Consider the following 23,535-nt stretch of genomic DNA (forward strand, 5'->3'; position numbering starts at 1 on the left):
TTGACTGATGAATCTATGACAATATATACTCTATTATACAGAAAATGATACGTTGACATGTTAATATAGCATTTTTGCTCTACCTTTAAAATATTAAAAAGTTTAAACATGTTAATAGCAATTTGATCTAGCTTTCCAATATTGGTTCATTTCGGAATGTTGAAAGTGCTTCCATATCTTTTGGTCAATACGTATGGAAACAGAAGAGTCTGAGACCTAACTAACTACATAAACTTGGCAAAGACAAGGCATAAAATGAAACATTGCTACTGGTCCACTTAAATTGCGGTAAATCCCATCAACTCAAGGCTTACCATGGACGTCGACAACAGAATTCAGTGAAGCTTTTTCTTGTCAGTAGACACGTTCTCTGCTGTGGTTCATTTGGCTTTCAGGTACATGAAATGGGCCTGCTGTGATTGATATAACATTATGTTGTCCACTCAAAACAAATTGTTGTTTTGAGTTGCCCACAATCGACCAACTCTCGGGATAATGATTATTGTCAGCAGATCAACTTCGGAAAAAATTTAAGGTGTCTTCTCTTCTCTCCTTTCCTCATCCATTGTACTACTACTCTTTCTCTGCATTAGACAGGGGACCCCACTTTTTGGATTGGCATCGAAACTGGTCCTGTAGTATCTGCTGTAATTCTTGTTCCTTTTCACAAGTGGGTCCTTCATATACAATCACCTTCTTGTGGAATCAAAATTGAAAACACCCATGAACCAGTCCAATCGTAACAAGCCAAGCAATACATATGTACATTCTTACATACTAAGCTCCGACTCCACTCTTCAGTATGGCCTCATGTCTATAAAACAGTACGCTTTACTTGCTTTCCATTAACACAATTCTCTGGAATTGGGATTATTGCTTGTATAAGCTCCTTCAAGGCTCTTATGTGTTACATGTAATTCAAGCTTTGAACTCTTCCGCTCATACTTTTGTCTTGATACTATTGGAGACAACCTTGTTAGCTCTGCTTGCATGCAATCCTCTGAAGCAATACCCATTTGGGTGCCATAGACTGCTGTTGAGACACGAGTAATTTCTCTCTCTTCAGAATCACGTTTGTGATAGAGTTTGCTTGTGAAATATTTCTAAGAAAATCGTCATAGGTTTGAGTGAGGCTAGCATTAGAATATCTAAATAAAAATGTCCGTAGGGGCAACTTTGTAAATTTGGTATAACTTCAATTATTGGCCGTGATATGTATGTTGAACAATGCGGTTTCCATGAATAGGCTAGTTCTGTACTTAATTTGTATTTCACAGAAGCTCTCTTGACTCTTTCTGCACATGGTATTTCTCTAATTTAAGGCAAAGCTTTCTTGACTCATGGATAGCTTTTATAAAGCTCATAGTGTAGATATCAAAAATCTGTATTTCTATGTTGATAGTTCTAAACTGGGTGTCATGAATAAGCTCATTCTCTGCATAGTATTGTTTTAAAAGAAGGCAAATCTTTGATGTGCTAATAACTCTTCTGAACGGTAGAATAAAATATTGTCGCAGAGGTATCAATGATTTGCATTCCTATATCTATAATCTTGTTCGAATTTAGATGCATCATGTAATTGACTAAGTGTTATAGTTTACCAAGCTTTTCATTTTTCATAAAATGGTGTAAATCCATGTAGAGATAGAATATATAATATGTTACATAGGCGTATGCGAACATAGACATAGAGCTGTTATTTTAGTTTTGATGCTTGTGCGTTTTGTAGCACTGTTAAATGATTGTTTACTTTTGGAGTTGACAGGAAAACCTAAGACTGAGAAACACGTGGGATATAACAGGGACTACACTATTTTCTTAGCGAATGACTTCAAGTTGGCAGAAGATAATATTGAGATGATACCCACAACTCATTGCATAAGCTTTGGCTGTGACTCGAAATTTTACACAGAAAAAGAGAAAGGAGATCATGCCTCTGATTACCATTTTTCTAGTCTATTACTGCCTCCTCTTGGGGCAAGAGGCCACATTCAGACCCATATAAGAAAATATATAATTTCTCCATATGACTCTACTTACAGGTAGATTAAAGTTGTATATTTTCAATGTTACATTTATGTACTGTCATACATATAACCAAAGGAAGTTTGTTCGTGTGGTATCAGGTGGTGGGAGACATTTTTGATTGCTTTGGTTGCATACTGTGCATGGGTATATCCATTTCAGATAGGCTTTATTGATGTACAAAGATGGGGGAAGCTTTGCATTGCTGGCACTGTTGTAGACGCATTTTTTGCTATTGACATTGTTGTCACATTCTTTCTGGCATACATTGATGAGAATTCACAGATCATAATAGATAATCCAAAGCAGATAGCACTCAGGTAATCAAGTCGAGATTTTTGTGTTTGTGGGGATCCTATTAAGCTGTACGTATATCTATTTCCTTGCAGATGGGTTTGTATTAGCTTGAATACTATCTTTGCAGGTATATTTCCACATGGTTCATATTTGATATCTCTTCTACAATTCCATTTGAGGCCTTTAGCTACCTCTTTACAGGGAAGATTGGTTCTGGTCTTGCATACAGCTTGCTTAACATGCTCCGCCTCTGGCGCTTGAGGAGAGTGAAAGCCCTTTTCACGAGGTGAATGTTCACAATTTGCAGAGGGTTGTTTTAGATAATTAGGATTAAATATGACTGCATCAGTCTGGTCGTTGGGTCTGAACATTGAAGCAACCGAGTATAACTATCAATATAATATGTTTCCTACAGGCTTGAAAAAGATATAAGGTTCAACTACTTTTGGGTTAGATGTGCAAGGCTAATCTGTGTAAGTACCATCTTAACAAATCAGTAGATATGATATTTTTATATTATGCGTTCTTGGCTGTTGGTTGAGGAGTGTGCATAGAATTGTATGAAGTTTAGACAATGAGGGTCAATTGGTAATTGCATGTTCAAAACGTATGTGACCATGGGCTCCTAAATATTCTTTTCCTTCCTGTGCACAATATACTGCTGAGTAATACCCATATTCTTAGAGATTTAGAGATACAAAAGTTGTAGATAAATGTTATTTCCTATATGACTGCACCAGGTTTCTATCAAATGACCACAGTGGCATCAATGATTTAGACCGATCCAGTTTTCATTCACTTTTTTATTTTTTTCTGGTTTGCAACTTTGCAGGTGACACTTTTTGCCGTACACTGTGCTGGGTGTATGTATTATTTGCTCGCAGACCGCTATCCTAATCCCAACAAGACATGGATAGGTTCTGCTATCCCTGACTTTAGGAAGAAAAGCTTCTTCGTACGCTACATATCCGCCATTTATTGGTCCATTACAACATTAACCACAGTTGGATATGGAGATCTCCATGCAGTGAATTCAAGGGAAATGATATTTGACATATTTTACATGCTATTCAATTTGGGTCTCACAGCATACTTGATTGGTAATATGACTAATCTGGTGGTGGAGAGTAGTAGCCGCACAATGCATTTTGTAAGTTTTGATAGATAAATGGTTTTGTTGATATTCCATACACCATTCATCAACTACTTTATAAAATACATTTGGTAAAGTCTAACCGCTGGTATAAGAGAAAAGATGAAAGTAATTTTTACATCCTGAGGATTTTTCCTGTTTTATTTTCCTTCTGGCAGAGAAACAGCATCCAAGCAGCCTCGAGCTTTGCAGATAGGAATCACCTCCCGCCAATGCTTAGGGAACATATCTTATCATATATGTGCCTGAAGTTCAGAACAGAGAGCTTGAGACAGCAAGAAATTATAGAGGAACTTCCAAAGGCCATCAGAACAAACATTGCACAATACTTATTTCTACCAACAGTACAATCTGTGTATCTATTCCGAGGCATTTCTCCTGAGTTGCTGCTAAAGCTGGTGAGTTCTTTTGTATTAGAGAGATCAGATTTCCAATTTATAATTTACAAGAGTTCTGTTGTAGTTTACAATTTACAGACATTAAAGCTTAATGACTACAAGCAAGTTTTGTATACTCAAATGCGCACTACATAAGCCGATTCTATAAATGTCGATCTATAAACAAACATTTTTCTCCTATAAACATAAATCGGTTACATACTTTGCTCTTTATAGACGCAAGGGGTTCAGAAACAAGCATATTTGTCTTATGGATGGGTATATGTGCTTTGAGTGTGTAGATGTCAAGGACTTAAAAAGCTTTTTATTCCAATTGAATCGATAAAAATGGCTAGAAAACTATTACAGATACGAAGGTTCAATTCTAACTTTTGATCTTGTAAATTAAGGTCACAGAAATGAAACCAGAATACTTCCCCCCAAAAGAAGACATTGTTCTTCAAAGTGATGCACCTAGTGACATCTACATACTGGTATCAGGGAAAGTGGTAAGTAGATTGTTTGCAACTACAAATTTATTTTGTCTTTCGTGTGGTACTCGCTGTTGCTATTTTCATCTACTTTGCAAATTAGCTTGTGTACTCACACTCCACAAACTCTATTCGTTAATCTATTTTTGTTTTCTTTGTAGGATGAGATTGCTTCTAAGAATGGAAATGAAGAGGTAACATTAATCAGCTCTTGTTCCATATTTCATAATTAATTTATTCTATGATGGTTGAATACTCGAGCAATTTAGTTATGATAATGGCGATTTTAAATAAGAACCTTGACGTGTTTCACATTTGTCTTCATGTCCATTTCTGATATCAGACTAGACCAAGATGAAAATGATCTGAAGTTATACATAGATCACAGAAGTTAGAGTGAGAAAATTACATCTGTGATGTCTTCTTTGTTCTTTCCGTCTATTAAACTGTCACGTTACAACAATTCTGCACGGTTTTGCGACCTTACAAATTTGTTGTATTTCACAAAGTACAGGTCATAGCAAGTCTAAGAGAAGGGGAAATATTTGGCGAAATTGGGGTCCTCTGCAATACCTCACAGCCCTATACTGTGCGAACAGAGAAGCTCTCTCAACTTTTGCGTTTGAATCGAAATGCGTTGTTGGACACAATTCAAAACAAGCCAAACGATGGCAGGATAATTTTAAAGAACTTTCTTCAGGTTTTTGTTTCTCCATAACCTAATATTTATTATTTCCTTTAAGATATGCATATAAATATGTAGCTTTCCATGTCATCTCCAAATAAAATGCACACAAAGAAAACTGCATTTTAAAGAACATATATTCAGACCGTGTACACTAACAAGCTTGGAAATGACTAGTCGATAATGACTAAAAGAACCCTTAACAAAACAAATATACTGCCTCAAAGGCTCAAACAGTCTGAGTCCCAGCGTTCATCATGTATATTTCGTTGCCACTCTCTGGGAACACATAATCGTAACTTATTAGCATCTTTTAGTAATAATATCCACTATTAACCGTGGTAATACAGTGTTTCATAATGCGTTTGTTTTCCATAGATGTTATAAGAAAAACAGGCTGTCCAATTGTTGTCTTTCTTCGTAATATTATAGTGCACAGAATGCTTACCTAAATAAAGTTTAAAATCGTGATCAGCTCCCCAACCATGGGAGTATTAAGGGAGAGGACTTCCCAAAAGTGTCTGACACCTTGGTAGACTTCCATAACCATCTCTAAATGAAGACCATTATGATCAAAAATTAAAACTCGAAAGTCCAATGCTTTTTTTTGAATCAGTAATGGAAACAATTAGCAATGTCTGCATACTTAGATGGAAAAAACTACAACTCATACTATTTGTACCCATTCTCAACCGATATTTCAAAGTGCAGTTCAATAGAATTATTTTTTCGTGTTCTGAATTACCTTGGTAAAAGCACCAACGTGTATAATGCCCATAATGACTATCACAAGAAAATATTTTCTAACCAAAATCTGTTCCATTCAATTTGAAGATTCTTCCCACCAAACAATCAATTAACAGTTGGTCAATCTTTTCATTTATTGGCAGCACTTGAAGGATTCAAATCCAAGTTTTGAAGACCTTATAATTGAAATGGAAAATATGTTTTCGCGTGAGAATGTGAACATGCCTTCAAACCTCTGTTTTCTTTCTTCTAGAGGACACAGTCAACAAATGGAAGAGTTGCTGAATTTGGGGATGGATCCAAATGTAGGAGATTCAAAAGGACGTACACCGCTGGTAAATTCTGCTTATTTGTTCTTAATATCTCATTGACTATTGATGTTCTTGATATTTACTGTATCTTGCTCATTTATGCATATGCAATGGACTAGAGAAGTCTAATGCTTCCTATGGTGGATCAACAGCATATTGCTGCTGCCAGAGGTTCCAGAGAGTGTGTGTTTCTCCTATCGAAGTTTGGAGCAGATGTTAACCAAAAAGGTACATATTTGATTCAAGTTTCCTAATTCTTGCTTGTCTAGTTAAAATCTGCAATAATAAAGCCAAACCAGCAGGACACTGCTAACATTCTTAAAATGTCACTTTAGGAACGATTTGAACATGTGTAGTACTAACTGAAGACTATCAGAGACACAGAGAAGTAAACTTAGTAGCTATTTGGAATGACATAGCATCAAAAACTTGAGTTGGAAACCAAACGTATGCAAGGCATGGTCAAAATATCAATGGCATGTTTCGTAAAAATATGGCTTGAAATCTACTCTTCGTATTAAGGGCACTTGATCACAGACCTGGCACTAAATGTTTTGAAAGAAACTAAGCTTTTAATCATGGGTTCCTAAAAATGAAACTGGGATATAAGAATTCCCATGCAACTTCTATCATATATTTTTTAACTATCTTGGTTGAACGTTGTGAGTTGTTGTCTCTGCCTCTTCAACGTGACATAAATCTATGTTGCTTCTGTTTCTCATTATCAAGTTTGAGAAGTTTTGGTTTGGCCAATATTTTACTCTTCATTTTTTCTTCACTTTTCTAGGTATGCTTGATTGAATGAATGTGTGGTATGAGTTTTTTCATTAGCATGATATAATGGTACGAATCGCTCCAGACATCTTGCACCACATTTACACTTCATGCAACCAAAATAATAAAATTTGAAATTATGTGGTACCAAAGAGAATTCACATTCAAACCGTGTTCAATTCTAAACCACATGAGGTTACCTGACATGAAGGAAAAATCAAAGTGCATTCGGGTGCCCTCCATTTCCCACAACAGGTGAAATTCTTGTACCTGATAGCGAACAGACTCAAAAATTTGTAAGTCCAAAATTCAAGCCTCCACGTAATCAAATTAAACTTTTTTTGTGTCAGATGTTTGTTTTGATAAATTGAAATTACTCTTTTTTTCTGGTAAATTATTTTGGAAAAGTTCATTCGTGTCTACTACGTGAGCTTCTCCCAGTCAACTAAAGTTATATGTTCCTTTCCTACCATGAATATTGTATTGGCTGAGCAGGCACAGATTGCACAGAGCGAGCTGTAAAAAAGTATCCGATACAGTGTTTGATCCTTATAATGGGTAGTAATTGATTTTAGACCAAGAAGCACAGTTGTTGAGGGTTCTGTATTGGAATTAGTCCAGAAATAAATGATAAACAGTAATAAGAGAGACATAACTTTAGAACAAATGTCAGAAGTTGCTTTGGGAAAACCCTTCTAAGATGAAGGGAAAAGTCCAGCCACACAATAAAGATTATTTTATTGATAATATAAATTCAAGAATACAATGCCTTTCGCTTGAAGCGATATATATAAAACAAGAGGGACTCTTCACATTGCAATGGAAGATCTTTTGAGTGTCCCAAAATATGAGTCTTTATTTTCAAATACAACTCTTCGTATTTCCATTCTTCAACACATGTTGTATGACATGTCTTAATATTTAATATTACAATATATCATAAATGTCCTTTTCAGCTGAAGGTGACCACAATGGTATTAACTTCCAGAAATAAAGATCTATATCGCAGCTACAATCTCCAACATCCCGATCCTATATACTGTATTCACAAATTATTATTTAGATGCCTTGATAGCCACTAATAGTCTAATAGTAATTCTGCTTGGACTGAGATGTGCATCTGTTGTACTCTCAGTAGGGAGTGCCTTGGAATATCAGTTAGGTTAGGTTATGTTGTAGTGGGGTTTTTAAAAGCTGGAGGATTGTGGTCAAGGGCTTTGTTGGATTATTTTTCATCATGATGGGTATAAAAGTAGATCCGAGATCTGTAAACTTATATTTAAAGGGTGTTTCTTCCCTCTCTTAAAAATATATTAAAGGGTGTTATCCAAGTTCGCAATGTCTAGAAAGCTATTGTACAGTAAATATATAAAATATTTAGGAACCCTGTGAATCATAAAGACTGCAAATAGCCCTAATAAGAAACCTTGTTTAAGTTCTGATATTGGATTTTGCCTTGATGTCTGAACAGATGAATATGGGAATACTCCACTATGGGAGGCAATCGCGGGGAAGCACAGATCTGTAGCAAGACTACTATATGAAAGTGGTGCAAGATTTGATCCAGACAATGCAGGAAAGTTTTTGTGCTTGGCAACTGAGAGAAAAGATCTTGATGTAGTTATGGAGTTGCTGTACTACGGAGTAGATATTAATGCTACTAACCATGAAGGCTTGACGGCTCTCCACGTAGCCATAGAAAAGGAATGTCCTGAAACAGTGAATTTCCTCCTTCAGAATGGTGCGGACATTGACAAACCTGACTCAAAAGGTCGAAGTCCAAGAGCCCTGCTACAAAGTCATGAACAACTCTTTGCAGCACTTAATGATCAATCTCAGACCTCTGAATTGGATCACAGGATTCATTTCCTAGAAACACATATAAGAAGTAGCAGGTCTCAAGGAGAGGAGGAACACCATGATTGCAGGGTATATCCTGCAAGAGAACTTTACAGACCAAGTTTCAAGTCTTCAATATCAAACAGGGCACAGTTCACTAGATCACATAGCAGTTATGACAGTTATGATGCCACGGGAACAGAGCTGAGAGAACTGGGCACATGCAGACAAAGATCAAGAAGAGGTTTAAATCTTACTCCCCTCAGAGTAGTGATCTACTGTCACCATCCCACCAATCATAACTTACCTTTCACAAAGACAGGAAAGTTAGTTGCCCTTCCCAACTCATTGGAAGAACTCCTAAAAGTGGCAGGTGTGTTCCTCTGTAAGATTCCTTGGTACCTAATTATGTTCTGTTAGAAAAAACATTTTAAAATTACTTTTACAATTCAACAATCCACAGTAATCTTAATAGAATGAAAAAGTATTTTAAAATCTACTGAATGCACTAAGTTAATGGTTTCTGAATTAGACTGCATTATCAGTTTTTCGGAAAAAACTTGATTATGCAGCCAAATATAGAAACCACCAAATAAACACATCTCCACTACCGCTGCACTCCAATCCTTGGTACTTCTAATCTCAAAGTATTTCATATCATTAGTATTTCTCGACTTCAGTACGAAACATAGATTGAATAGATTTGAATTGACACATGGTAGATGTATGCAGGGACGAAGTTTGGTTATTGTCCAACCAAAGTGTTGAACATAGATGGTGCTGAGATTGTTGATGTGGATGCCATCAGAGACAATGATCATCTCTTTCTTGTGGAGGATGACTAGATATTTTTATGAAGCTTCCAATCATGCATGTCTTGTCTTAGGTGGCAATATGATGATATGTGTGATGTTTTTGACTATATGGAATACATTAGACATGTCATTGTCTGTGTCTAGACCATGTATATAAAATAAAAGTAATTGAGGTTTATATCTGATCTAAATCTTCTATTCGTTTGAGCAAAACCTTTCGTCACTTGTTATCACGGACATCTTCAAATAAGCTCAATCTTAAAGATATTTAAAAAATAATATTAAATTAAAATAAATAAGTTCAAAATTTAACAAGATATTTTCACGTAAATGTTCAGTATGGATAGCTAGAAGTTGAGTGGAGGAGGGATTGTTTAAAGAATGAAAATGGTAATGCATATTTTCTTATATGCATATATTTCATGGTCAATTTCTCTTATTAACCATTTTGTCCAACGTATCAAAAAGATCTACTAAAGATCGACTATTGGTTTCTTGAGGAAGGTTTTTTTTGGTTTTCCAGGAAGTCGTAGCTGGCCATTAAGTATAAAGTTTAATTAATCAGCTGCAGCCTCAGAGTGAATATCTTTATACTATAGTTATAAATCTTCATAGAGCAAAATTGAAGGACCCTTTGAGTAAGGATTGTACATTTTGTAAATATTAATTAAATCTTGACTTCAGCCTCTTGCTTATAAAAAAGAAATACAATAAAATTTTATAATTTATTAAAAAATAAATTTTATTAATTAAAAGATTTATTAAATAGGTAAAATATAACAAATATTTATTTACTTAAATAAGATATTTTTAAATTATTTTTGTATTGCTAATAATTATTAATTTTTATGTAAAAATATTTTATTATTAAATCAATTTATATATTAAAGAGGTAATTTTCTAAAATATAAATTTAATACATTTATAAGATGTATTTAAAAGTTGTTTTTATTTAAATATAAATTAAAATTATTATAAAGTGAGTATGATATTTATCAAATGTTTTAAATAAATTAAGTGATTGGTACCCTAAATACGGTAGATGATGTAAACAAAACAAAATATATATTTAAAGTAAAATAAAATAATTTTTTGCATAAATAAATTAACTTATTGTTATTCTTTTTTAAATGAATATATTTAACATAGCTATAGTAGCATACATTTATTTATAGAATGTCAAAATATATCAAACTGAAGCTATTTTTAAGAGTTAATTTATTTTATTCTAGAATTATTTAATTCAAAGATCAATCCTTTTATTTTTAATTACACATTTTTGTATGTCATTTTATTGTATTTTTAGAAGATTTGTCAATCACTTCTATTCTATTTATTTGTGTATATATCATATATTATATATTTATGTTGCTTTTATAAATAGATATTAGAATATACATTTTATAATTCTGATATTTGTATTATGTTCATAAAATTTTGAACAATAAAAACAAGATAAAATGATAAATTAACGTCTTCTACTTAAAATAAATGCAACACTTCCATGAACTATAAATGTTGGTAAAACATTGATGAAAAAACAAGTGGAAGTCTATACCAGGACCATAAACAAGATGAGGTGGTTGTGGTTATGGATAGTTGGATGTGAGATGTATTGGCCCCAAAAGTTGTTTTGGTGTCACCAAAAGTTACATAGGAGGCAACTATAAAAAGGTTTAGGTGGACATCAAATTTGTAGAATTTTGAAGGATTGGATGGATGACTAAGATACAAATAAAAAATTGATGCTTCACATTTGTTGAGGGCTATGAGAAGATGAGAGAAGAACAAATGTCCTTATGTGGTTGGAGGGGATGGAGGGAGAGGGATTGAAAAGAAAATCAAAGTTGGGGATTTTCCTTGGGAGAAGTGGTGTAGTGAGATGGAAGGGAGACTTTCAGTACTCTTGGATGAATTTAAAATTGAATATGAGGAATGGGTAGAGACTAGACCCATGTAAAATGGTCCAATACCTTGTCATATGTGGCATGTATTTATATACGATATACAAGTGGTGGGACATGTGGCATGTCTTTATATATAATATACAAGTGGGAATGTTGAGGAATTGACCAAGGGATGTACAAGTGAATAATTAAATGACTATTTAACTCAATCTCTGTGGAAAAGCTAAAGTACATTTATTGAACTTTTAGAACAAGGATTTAAGTTGTTCATCCAGAATAAACTATTAGAAGTAGATAATTATTTGATTTAGACTAACAATAATTACAATTGGAAAGTGATTATAAATAATAGATTACAGAATGTCAGTTTTAGATATCTAATTTAATTCACTTTTCATCATTATTTGAGCTACATAAAAAATGATAGAGCTCTGCGAGTACCTTTTCAACATTTAGTAGCAGAAACAGATGTAGTTTGTAGGTTGAAGAATGGAGGCCAGGGTTTGACGCACAGAAATTCTTCCCTCGTAACACTGTCCAAACTTCAAAGCCACCTTCTCGTTACTGAAAAGATTCAAATTCGCAACTAAAAACACCGAGGTGTAAATATAAATTTCATTTACCAAACCCTAGTCAATTTTCTGAGATCCACTCCTGTAATTCGGATCGTTTGGACCACAATTTTCCCATGAAATTGCATATATGAGCGTGTTCCAGAAAATAAGTTTCTTCTCGTCACTGATTCTGATTTTAGAGGCGAAGGCATAATTTTTGAAAAATAAAATATTGCCCTTCCTCAAACGCTTCCATTTTGAGCAGAGAGTTCGGCCTTTCCAGATTGCCTTCTGCTAAAGCATCAAGAGACATTCCGTCAAACAAGGGTTTGCATCCAATAATTTCATTTTACAAAAACTGTCGAACAAGGATGTTGAATGCTCTCTTCCAGCGGCCATATTTTCATAAAAATCCTGGGAATACTGCGATTTTGATGAGTTCATAGTTATCGTTAATGAATCAATTAGGTTTTAAAATTTTCTGTTTATATTCTGAACAAATAAGTATACTTTAATAGGTTCACAAAACCGTTTTCAACTAGAAATTATAAGATAATTAATTATTTCAAAAAAATTAGAGAAAATTTATGATTCTGAGAAAATAATTTTGTAGAATATTATTTTTATCTTTATTTTTTATCTAAGAAAATGTGTTATTTTATTAATATAATATATAATATAAATTTACATATTCATATAGAAAGTTCAAAAGTCACCCTACTCACTGCCCCAAATACTAGCATCACTCAACACTAGCACTTGTTCCATATGACCACTTGCAAATATTTCCACCTTCCACAACCTTTTCACCCATACCATTCTTGTGCATAATAGATATTTAACTATTGCTCCACTATATTGATTCACAATTTTACTAAAAGTTGCTATTATGGATAAGACTACCTTATAGACAATCAATTCAATAGTAAAAGAAACTACAAGATAATAAAATTTATAAGAAAAAGGGCATTCAACTTAAGAAGCTAACGCCTTCCCTTTGTTGTTTGTGGTATTTACTTGTCCAAGGCCATTTATGCAAAAATTGAATGACTCAAGCACTAGTGCGATCATGCCTTCTATTTTCTTCCCTTTTGTATTGGCCTAAGTCAATTTCTCTATTTCCAACAGATACTCAAGGAGACACTCCCACTCCACTTCTACCTTTGACCTACAATCCTCACAGGAGCTTTGGCACTAAATTATAAACAGATTGAGCTCATCGTCCCTTACATCAACAACATGTCATTTCCCTCATCATCTCAATTTATTTTCCTCGATACCATAGACACCATCAAAAGACCCACTCCTCTTCTAAACATTCTTTTACAACCTATTCAACCTCTACCTTCGAATCAAATTCAAAACCCCATGCTAAAAGCATTCAAATAATGTCAGCATTGACCCAGTACCTATGATGTGTCTCAAGAATTTGTCTCCTAATATTAGCTCTAGAATTTGTAGAAGCATTGAATCATGGATTTTGAAAATGCCTTTCCATGTATATTCTTTGAAACTTCACCCAAAAAAACAAATTGTTGCTTCATTGTTAATGTTGTAAAATTTGTCTTCATTATTTATGCATGAGCATTCTAGGTGTAAGGGCAATCTTGCATCACCCACAAATATTTTTGTTTTGTCTTTAAGGGTGTTTTAGTGCAGAGTTGTTATTTGTGCAAACTTACTTTTTTTAGTAAATTGGTCATTCGAACTTAGAATGTTCTAATTTCAAAGGTGGAGGCTCATCTTAGATATATCAGTCTGCCAGTTAAGTTTCATTGCAATTCCATCTATATTGGTGAAGTTATTGAGAATTTTTGGTACAAAATCTTTGAACTCAATTTCGAAGGCCTTAGAGGCTTTGAAACAAGGTTGAACCCCGATTACTATCGCTTACACATCAAGGCATTGTAGTTTAGGAGGTGTTGTTTCTGAAAAGTGGTTATCATAGTCAATTGAAGCTATGGTTAAAATGTTATGGTCTCTAAAAGTTGGGCTACATGAAAATCTAAAAATAAAATTATTTGGGCTGACTCTAATGTAATAAAACATGAAAAATAAAATAATGTTGGGTTGGGCAGCCTCAAGGGTTAGGACAAAATTTCTAGAACCTTCATGGGCAGTAGAAATTTGTCTAGATAATGAAGGCGTGTAGGGTTGTCTAAGGTAGTTGTAGGTGGTTATTGGTGGCTCTAGCTTGCAGAATATTGTAAGGAAAACACCCAAGTAGTTGTGCATGGTATATTTCTAAAATTTATAATTGCATACTTTTGAAGATAATAAGAGTGATGTAGGAGCATCCAATGGTGGAAGGGAAATCCTTAATCACCCAAAAAAAAAATGCTTAGTGTTAGTTTTTGTTTAATGTCTTTTCATTTCTAGATGCCCATTTGGGTCAAATAGAGATTCCATCTTTCATAGTTCCACTATTGGTTTTTTGGGTTAGAGTTTTTTAGCACCTTGGAATACATGTCAATGCAAAAAATAGGTTATTTTGTAATCGAGCAATAATTATGATGAGTTAGAGGGTGTAAGTTGGAGGGATGATTATACTTTTAATTAAAGCACTCCAGAAAAAGAATTAGGTCAAAAGGCTTTATGGTTTGAAATTTATTGTAGTTTTAAGTTGCCTAGAGACCCCCTAAGAGAACTTCAAAGTCAGATTTGAAGCACTAAACAACCTCGTACAGACCCAAAAAATGGGGGATGAGTGAAGTTGGTGCATAGGGCTATAGAGCGCTTGGACAGATTTTGTGAAATGTAAACAGTTCGTCAATTAGAGTTTCGGATCAAAAGTTATGCCTCTCAAAAGTTGGACTACCATTTCTAGTTTATTCTAATTTTACACCGACTTTTGACATATTTTCCAGAACCTTTTGTTTTGGTGATGGATGCCAAATGGCATATTCTATAATGTATTCCTAACCCTAAACCTAATTTAGGTTACTTAAGGACATTTATGGCATTGTGAATTTTATGCATTTTTTGGTGGAGTTTGGGAGAAGGTACTGGAGGAGGGTTTTCCTCCAGAATCAAACAACATTGAAAGCCCCTAGGGCATGTCATTGGGTCTATTTTCATTGTATTGAATGTAATAACATATCACTTCTGATAATAATATTTCCCTTTTCCTATTGTGTTTATTTTGGTCTTGTATTGTATGCTCATCAAGTGGTATCAGAGTGGGTTTTCCTGAGTGTGTAGATAGATTGCCGACTGTAAGGTAGTTTGCACTAGGACTATGTGGTTGTGGGTTTTGATATAGCAAGAAGATGCCTCCACAAAGAGAGTATGGTGGAAGGGCCAAAGTTGTTCCTCCTGAGGTTAGAGCCCTCCAAAGACAAGTTTAGGCATTGCAAGAGGATATCCGTATAGGGATGAATATTGTCATAAGTGACGAAAGTGAGGAGGAAAATGAAGAAGGAGGAAATATTCGGCAAGAAGGGGAAGTAGATGGAGAAGTCCTATACTAGGTTGAGGAGAAGCTTTTTAGGGCCATTGCCAAGCTTGGGAAAAGACCTAAAGTTGACGTTAGCATGTTTTTGGGAAATCTAAACCTAGATGAGTTGATTGACTAGATCAATGAGCTAGAGGAATATTTTGAGTATGAGGATATCGGGGACCCTGATAGGGTTAAGTTTGCAAAGGCCATGACAAAATCTGGTGGCAAGAGATTCAGTTAGAAAGAAATAGAAGAGGAAAGGAGAAAATCACAAGATGGTATCACATGGTGGACAAACTAAAGAAGCAATGCATTCCTGTTGATTACGAGCTTGATTTGTCCAAGAAGATGCAAGGGTTAAAGCAGGTGGAAAAATCTATCTAGGAATACACAGAGAAATTTTACCAAGTCCTTATTAGGGCAGGGCATGTAGAAGCAAACAAGGAGAAGGTTTCCTATTACCTTAATGGGTTGAGACCTAGCATTCAGGAGGAGTTAAGTCTGGTTAGAATGACTAGCATTGAAGAGGGATACTAGTTTGCCTTGCAAGTTGAGGAGAAGCTAAACAAAAATTTTGATGGAAGGCAAAGAGGGCATAGTCAAGGAGGAAGGGGTGGTGGTAGGTTGTTTGGAGGTCGAAATGAGAACCAGAAGAAAAATGAAGATGTGGGTACTAGCCAGAACCAGATGAACGAGGGTTTCAACCACTCCCATGATCAAAACTTTGGAGATCAGAGAGAAAGAGGTAGAGAATGTGGACAAGGTTCCAAATGAGGAGACCTTCGTGGTACCTATTTTCATTGCAATGAAGAAGGTCATCGTGCTTATGAATGCCCTCAACATCAAGGAAGGATAGACAAAAGAGTTGATAGTCAAGCAAGGGTTGCTCATGCGGATGATGATACACAATCATCACATTTAGAGGATGTAAAAAGAGGAGATGTTCTAGTTAATGAAAGGGTCTTACTGAGCAGTGAGACTAAACCTAGACAAAGGAGGAGTTTGTTTCATACCAAGTGCAAGTGTGAGGGTAAATTTTGTGATGTGGTTGTTAGTGGTAGAAGCACTGACAACTCAGTGTCAGAGAAGATGGTCTCAAAGCTAAAGGTCAACAGGGAGAAACACCCCCAACCCTATTAGATTGCTTGCATGTAGGACGATCATAAGGTCCTAGTTAGTGAGCAATATTTGGTAAAGTTCAAGATTAGGAGTTACCAGGAGAAGGCTCTTTGTGACATCATCCCAATGGATGTCTGCCATTTATTGTTGGGAAGGTTGTGGTAGTTTGATAGGCATGATATACATGATGGTCATGCAAATACATACTCTTGACAAAGGATGGAGTACACCACAAATTGAAGCCCTTGATAAAAGAGGGTGAAGAGGTATGCAATAGTGCTAGGGTATGTCTTGTTGATGGAAGAAATTTTTTGGATGGCGTGAAGCATCATCATATGTGTTATGCTTTAATTCCTACAAAAGGATAAGGAAGGTAGTAGTGAAGTTCCACTTGAAGTTTTAGGTCTATTAAGTGAGTATGGAGATGTCACCTTTGATAATGTTCTAGAATGGTTTCTACCAATAAGGCAAATTAGTCATCAAATAGATTTAGTCCTTGAAGCTAGTTTTCCTAACAAGGCTTCTCATAGGATGACTCCTATTGAGACTGAGGAGCTAAATAGACAAGTTCAAGAACTATTGACAAAAGGTTTAATCTGAGAGAGCTTGGGTCCATGCGCAATACCTACAGTGTTGGCACCAAAGATGGATGGAGAGTGGAGAATGTGTATAGACTTTTGGGCTATAAATAGAACAACCATCAAGGATTGATTTCTTATGTAAAGGATGGATGATCTTATGGACTATTTGAGTGGAGCTCAGTACTTCAAAAAGATAGATCTCAAGAGTGGCTATCATTAGATATGGATATGAGAGGGAGATGAATGGAAGACTACATTCAAGACCAAGGATGATCTATATGAGTGGTTAGTCATGCCCTTTGGACTGACCAATGCACCATGGACCTTCATGCGGCTTATGAATGAGGTACTAAAGAAATTTTTGAGAAAATTTGTTATTGTCTATCTGAATGATATTTTGATTTTTAGTAAGCCTTTGGATGAACATTTATTGCACATTCATAGTTTCCTTGAAAGGTTGAGGGAAGAGAAATTGTTGATTAATTTGAAGAAGTGTAGCTTTTTCAAAAGGGAGTTAGTCTATTTGGGGTTTTTTGTATCAGTCGAGGGTCTCAAAATGGACCAAAAAAAGGTGAAGGTCATCGTGGAATGACCTACCCCATGGTCTACCGCTAAGGTGAGGTCATTCCATAGTCTGGCTAGGTTTTATAGGAAGTTCATTAGGAATTTCACTGGTATATGTGCACCCCTAACTAAAACAATAAGGGGGGATAGAAAAGAATTGAAGTAGACTACAAGAACTGTAAGGAGTTTTGAATAGTTGAAGAAGAAGGTGACAAAGAAACATGTGTTGGTACTTCTTGATTTCAACAAAGTGTTCCAAGTGGATTGCAATGATAGTGCTAGTGCTATTGGGGCTATGTTGAGCCAAGAAGGTAAGCCTATTGCCTATTTTAGTGGAAATTTGAATGATGCAAAGAAGTATTCTATTTATGATCAGGAGTTCTATGCAATAGTTCAGGCCTTAAAGAAATGGAGGCATTATTTGTTACCAAAAGAATTTATTTTGTATACTAATCACCAAGCATTGTAGTACTTAAATAAAGTAATGTAAATTGAATTAGAGACATTTGAAATGGGTAGAGTTCATGAAAAGCTATAAATTTGTATTGAAACATATAAGCGGAAGGTCTAATAGGGTTGCAGATGCATTAAGTAGGAGATAATTGTTGTTAACATTAATGCAGGTTGAAGTGGTTGGATTTAATGAACTCAAGAATATGTACCCTAAGGATCTTGACTTTGTAGAGGCTTGGAAGGCTTGTAAAGAACTTGTTGCTCTAGACCGGACTAGGAGGCTAGATTACATGATTCAGGATGGTATGTTGTTCAAGGGAAGTCAATTGTATATTCCAAGGAGTTCCATGAGGGAAAAATTGATCAAGGAGAAGCACAGTGGGGGGATGAAAGGAGACTTTGGTCGAAGTAAGACCATTTCCATTATTGGAGAACACTATTTTTGGCCTCAATTGTCATAGGATGTGAAAAAGTTTGTGCAGGGTTGTCAAGTATGTCAGACAGCCAAAGGATTTAGTCACAATACTGGACTCTATCCGTCATTGCTTATTCCATTGAAGCCTTGGGAGGACATAAGTATGGATTTTGTTCTTGGATTTCCAAGGACACAAAGGGGCAATGACTTAGTATTTGTGGTGGTTGATAGGTTCTCTAAGATGACACATTTCATTCCATGCCACAAGACTCATGATGCAATGCATATTACAAATTTGTTTTTTAGAGAGGTGGTGAGGCTACATGGTCTCCCAAAAAGTACTATTTTTTGATAGAGATACTAATTTTTTTGGTTATTTCTAGAGGAATTTGTGGAAGAAGTTGAAGATAGAATTGAAGTTCAGTTATGCACATCATCCATAGACTAAGGGACAAATAGAAGGAGTAAATATCAGTCTGAGTAATTTGCTGAAGTGTTTAGCAAGAGATAAGCCCAAGGGATAGGATTTGATTCTACTAGAAGTAGAATTTTCTTACAATAACTCTATGAATAGGAGTACTGATAGATCACCATTCTAAATTGTGTATGGGAGTAGTCCAAGGACTACACTAGAGTTGAGGAAGATGGAGCAAAGGGAGAGGACAAGCACTGAGGTAGAAGACTTTGCTGAACATATGAAGAACCTACATGAGGAGGTACATACACATGTTACCAAAATGAACCTATATTATAAGGCTAGAGCAGATCAAAAGAGGAGACATAAGGAGTTCCAAGTTAGGGATCTGGTTATAGTATACTTGAGGAAGGAATGATTTCCAATGGGTACCTACAATAAGTTGAAGATGAAGAAATTTGGCCCTTGCAAAATTTTGAAGAAACATGACTTAGGAAATGTATATGAGGTGGAGTTGCCAAATGGGATTCACATTTCTCCTATTTTCAATATTGAAAACTTAACAAAATATCATGATGATAGTGTAAATGAGGAGTTGATGTTGGATCCATGTCCAATCCCTACTTTTGAGAAGGAAGAGATTGAAGAAATTTTGGATAGTTGTGTGGGCCAGAGTACCAGAAACAGGCAATATGAAGAATACCTGGTGAAGTGGAAAGGATGATGAGTAGAAGTTTTAACTTCGATATCTATAGTGGAGGTTTCCCATTTGGGTTTTCCTCTACTAGTTATAAAGTGACAGGGTCACTTTTCAATCTACCTTGGGTGTTTGATGCAAGAGCATCCAGTGGTGTACACCCAAAAAAAGTATGCTTAGTGTTAGTTCCTATTTAATATTTTTCATTTCTAGATACCCATTTGGGTCAAATAGAGATTCCAACTCTCATAGTTCCACTATTGGATTTTTGGGTTAGAGTTCTTGACCACCTTGGGATACGTGCCAATGTAAAAAATAGGTTTTTTTGTAATTGAGCCATAATTATGATGAGCTAGAGGGTGTAAGTTGGAAGGATAATTATACTTGTAATTAAAATACTCTAGAAAAAGAATCAGGTAAAAAAAGTTTTACGGTTTGAAAGTTATTACAGTTTTAAGTTGCTTGGAGACCCCTTAAGAGCACTTCAAAGTTAGATTTGAGGTACTAAACAACCTCATACAAGCCCGAAAAATGGGGGATGAGTCAATATCTTCCGTAGGGCTATAGAGTGCTTGGAGAAATTTCTAAAAATGTAAATGGTTCGTCATGCAGAGTCCCAAATCAAAAGTTATGCCTCTTGGAAGTTGGACTACCATTTCTGGATTCTTCTAGTTTTACACTGACTTCTAACGTGTTTTCTAGAACCTTCTATTTTGGCAATGGATTCCAATGGAATATTATATAATGTATTCCTAATGCTAAAGCTAATTTGGTATACTTAAGGACATTTCTGGCATTGTAAATGCAATTTTTGGTGGAGTTTAGGAGAAGGTACTGGAGGAGAGTTTTCCTCCAGAGTTATGCAACATTATAAGCCCCTAGGGCACATCATTGGGTCTATTTTCATTGTACTAAATTTAATAGCATATGACTTATGATAATAATATTTCCCTTTTCCTGTTGTGTTCATTTAGGTCGTGGACCGTGCCCTCATCAGAGAGGCTCACTTTTTATTCTTGCAAATTGTTGTTGTTTTTCTTATTTTTTATGTGTTTTTGGTATTAAGGGAAGTAATCTTCATCAAGTGGTAATCCCTCATCAAAGAGGCTCACTTTTTATTCTTGAAAATTGTTGTTATTTTTCTTATTTTTTATGTGTTTTTGGTATTAAGGGAAGTAACCTTCATCAAGTGGTAATAGAGTAGGAGTTCCTAAGTGTGTAGCGAGATCACCAACTATGAGGAAATTTGCATTAGAACCTTGGTGTGGGTTTCTGTGATAAGTGTGAAAATGTCTCCATGAAAGGAACATGGTGGAAGAGTTGGAGGTGTGATACATGAGGGTTTTAGAGAAGTTAAAGGAAGTTAATGGATTCTACCAAAAGTGTCCATAATGTCCACCAAATGTACCCAACAAACTTGGTGTCTCAATTTAGAATTGTGCTCTTTGGTAGACCATGTAGTCTTGCCTCTTCTTTGGAAAATAATTCTTCCACATGAACAATATAAGTAGTCTTCTCACAAGAATAAAGTGTGCAATATTGAAAACCTCTCAACCACCACAAAAATTGTATCATGCCCTTTTTTGAGTTCTTAGCAAGCTAAGAAAAAATTTCATATTGATATCCTCCCATTTCTTATTTGGTATAGTTAATGGTTGATATAACCCTACATTTTACTTTCCTCCTTTTTCCATATGACATACTCTACAACTTCGTACAAACTTCTTGACATGTATTGCAACTATGGATAGTAATAATTCTCACTAACCAGAGAAATGGTTTTATCCTTACCAAAAGGTCTAGCCAACCCTCCACTATACTTCTCCTTGGTGAGATTCCCCATCATAGAACTTCTTAAAATGCACAATTGACTTCCTTTAACTAACATACCATCTTGGATGATGAAATTCAACTACTTGGTTTTGTCTAGTGTAACAAGTTTTGTACAAGTTTTCCAAGCTTCACCAAAATCATGATCCTTTAGGTAAAAAATCTTGAGTTCCTTAAACCCAACAACCTTAATTTGCATCTCTGTTAGCAAAAGTTGTGTTCTTCTAAGAGATTCTACAACCCTATCATACCTCTTGCTCCTATATTTCAAAAAAAAAGTATAACTTTGTAAAAAATCAACCCATTTCAAATGTCTCTAATCTCAAAAACCATGGAAGTAGTCCCAGAAATGCTTATAAATTAAGGAATTTGGATAAAAGAGAGATAGGTAGTACTAAAGATGATTATTTTGTATAGCACTTGAATAACATTCATAAGGAGGTGAGGAAGCATATCACTAAAATGAATACATAGTAAAAGACTAAGGAAGATGACAAAAAGAGACATAAGAAATTTCTTGCTGGATATGGAGTCATGGTTCATTTAAGAAAGAAACAATTTCTAGTAGGAACATATAATAAGTTGAAAATGAAGAAGTTTGGACCATGAAGATATTGAAGAAGCATGATGCAAGAAATGCCTATGAAGTAGATTTTCACATTGAACTGAATATATTTACTAGTGTGTAACATTTAAAATATGGCAAGAGGATCATGAAGAAGATGTTAAAGATGAGGTTTCATAAGCATAGTGGAGCATTTTAGCAACTACTTCAGTTGCAAAATAAATGAAAAATATACTAGATAGTCATGTTGGAAAAAGCATAAGGAACAATACACATGAAGAATATCAAATTAAATCATGGCAGACAAGGGGGGAGGCTACCATTTTGGTTCCCCTTTAAACACCTTAGACATGATAAGGTCACATCACAAATTACCTTAAGTGTTTGATACAATAGCATCCTAGGTGCAAGGGAAATCTTGCATCACGCAAAAATATTTATGTTCCATCTTTTTCAATATGGGTGTTTAGTACATAGTTTATATTTGTGAAAACTTATTGTTTTTTAGTAAATTTAAAATTAAAATATTTTGATTTCAATGGTGGAGGTTCATCTTAGATATATTAGCCTACCAGTCGAGTTTCATTGCAATACCATCTATATTGGTGAAGTTATTGAGTATTTTCGGTGTGATATATTTGAACTCAATTTTGAAGGCCTTAGAGGCTCTTAAACAATGTTGAACCTTGGTTGAGGATGCTTACATGTATTAGGGTTGTCAAATAGCTAATTGGGGTGGGGGGGGGGGTTAAGTTAGTTATAACCGATTATCCTACTAGCCTTAAAAACACTTTTCACCAAATTAAACTTTATAAACTTTCACATCATTAACTCAGTATACAAGCCTAACATCACAATTCAAACTAATAAAACTTTTGCATCAAATTGTCAACTTACTGTTCCTTGGTATGTTGAGTATTAAAGTAATCAATTAGCTTATGCTGAGTAGCAACATTTAATAGTTACCTTGAAATAAATATGAAACACAATAATAATTCACACATTTTGACACAATTATTTAATGTGGAAACCCTCTAAACAGAAAAGCCACCTAAAAACCAACAATCCAAATATTTCCACTCTTTTGAAGTGAGCTCTATTAATGTAACCTTGTTAGAATATTGACACCAAAGATAATCTAGAACTTATCTCTCCTTGGAATTTTGAAAGAGTGGCCTATTCTAAAGGACTCACAAAAATTACTATTGAATGTTACCATATAGGATTTCAATAGACTATTACGTTCACTTAGTTAAGAGATTTTTCTTATATAGTGGTAAGAAAGTAATAGTGAAATGATCTATTAGGTTTTAGCACTACCTTTCTTTTTCAAATCTCCACTTCACTCAATTTCATTCTAGCCGATTCACACACTTCACACTCCTACTTAGAATTTCCTCCACTTGATCTTCTCAATACTATTCTAAATCAATTCACCTTATTCTTTCTTCTTCCACTTTAATCACCAACATTCACATCATC

The 23,535-nt window shown here is 34.9% G+C and overlaps 1 protein-coding gene and 1 long non-coding RNA gene across 7 annotated transcripts; one reads left to right on the plus strand and one right to left on the minus strand.

The window, feature by feature from the left end:
* The first annotated feature begins 802 nt into the window (after positions 1–802).
* Positions 803–9,705, plus strand: LOC149554316 (potassium channel KAT3-like). Of its 6 annotated transcripts, none has more exons than XM_089828434.1 (14): positions 803–1,047; positions 1,766–2,042; positions 2,127–2,345; positions 2,450–2,608; positions 2,738–2,795; positions 3,155–3,472; positions 3,634–3,873; positions 4,263–4,361; positions 4,505–4,537; positions 4,858–5,043; positions 5,919–6,110; positions 6,239–6,314; positions 8,332–9,072; positions 9,422–9,705. In XM_089828434.1, exons 2-14 carry the CDS (start codon positions 1,858–1,860, stop codon positions 9,481–9,483), a joined length of 2,568 nt encoding a protein of 855 aa, XP_089684560.1. In that variant the 5' UTR covers positions 803–1,047; positions 1,766–1,857; the 3' UTR covers positions 9,484–9,705. The 6 variants fall into 6 exon arrangements, with proteins under 6 accessions (XP_089684560.1, XP_089684558.1, XP_089684563.1 ...); XM_089828432.1 differs by having other exon boundaries at positions 9,432–9,705; XM_089828437.1 differs by having other exon boundaries at positions 848–1,047; positions 2,524–2,608.
* On the minus strand, positions 7,580–12,436 carry LOC149554317 (uncharacterized). The gene is made up of 2 exons (XR_016364351.1): positions 11,863–12,436; positions 7,580–9,112 (listed from the first exon to the last, which is right to left on the minus strand). It is a non-coding gene; the product is annotated as an uncharacterized LOC149554317 (long non-coding RNA).
* Between the last annotated feature and the right edge of the window lie 11,099 nt (positions 12,437–23,535).

Source organism: Cupressus sempervirens, chromosome 5 (genome assembly GCF_028749045.1).
Source record: "Cupressus sempervirens isolate cs-2001-9-10 chromosome 5, ASM2874904v1, whole genome shotgun sequence".
Classification (NCBI taxonomy): domain Eukaryota; kingdom Viridiplantae; phylum Streptophyta; class Pinopsida; order Cupressales; family Cupressaceae; genus Cupressus; species Cupressus sempervirens.

Bases quoted from the DNA above. Each gene is read 5' to 3' on its own strand.
- LOC149554316 (XM_089828432.1), top strand. From the start codon at position 1,858: ATGATACCCACAACTCATTGCATAAGCTTTGGCTGTGACTCGAAATTT. The intron at 4,362-4,504 runs GTAAGTAGATTG...TTTTCTTTGTAG, and splicing joins TACTGGTATCAGGGAAAGTG to GATGAGATTGCTTCTAAGAA. The intron at 6,111-6,238 runs GTAAATTCTGCT...GTGGATCAACAG, and splicing joins CAAAAGGACGTACACCGCTG to CATATTGCTGCTGCCAGAGG.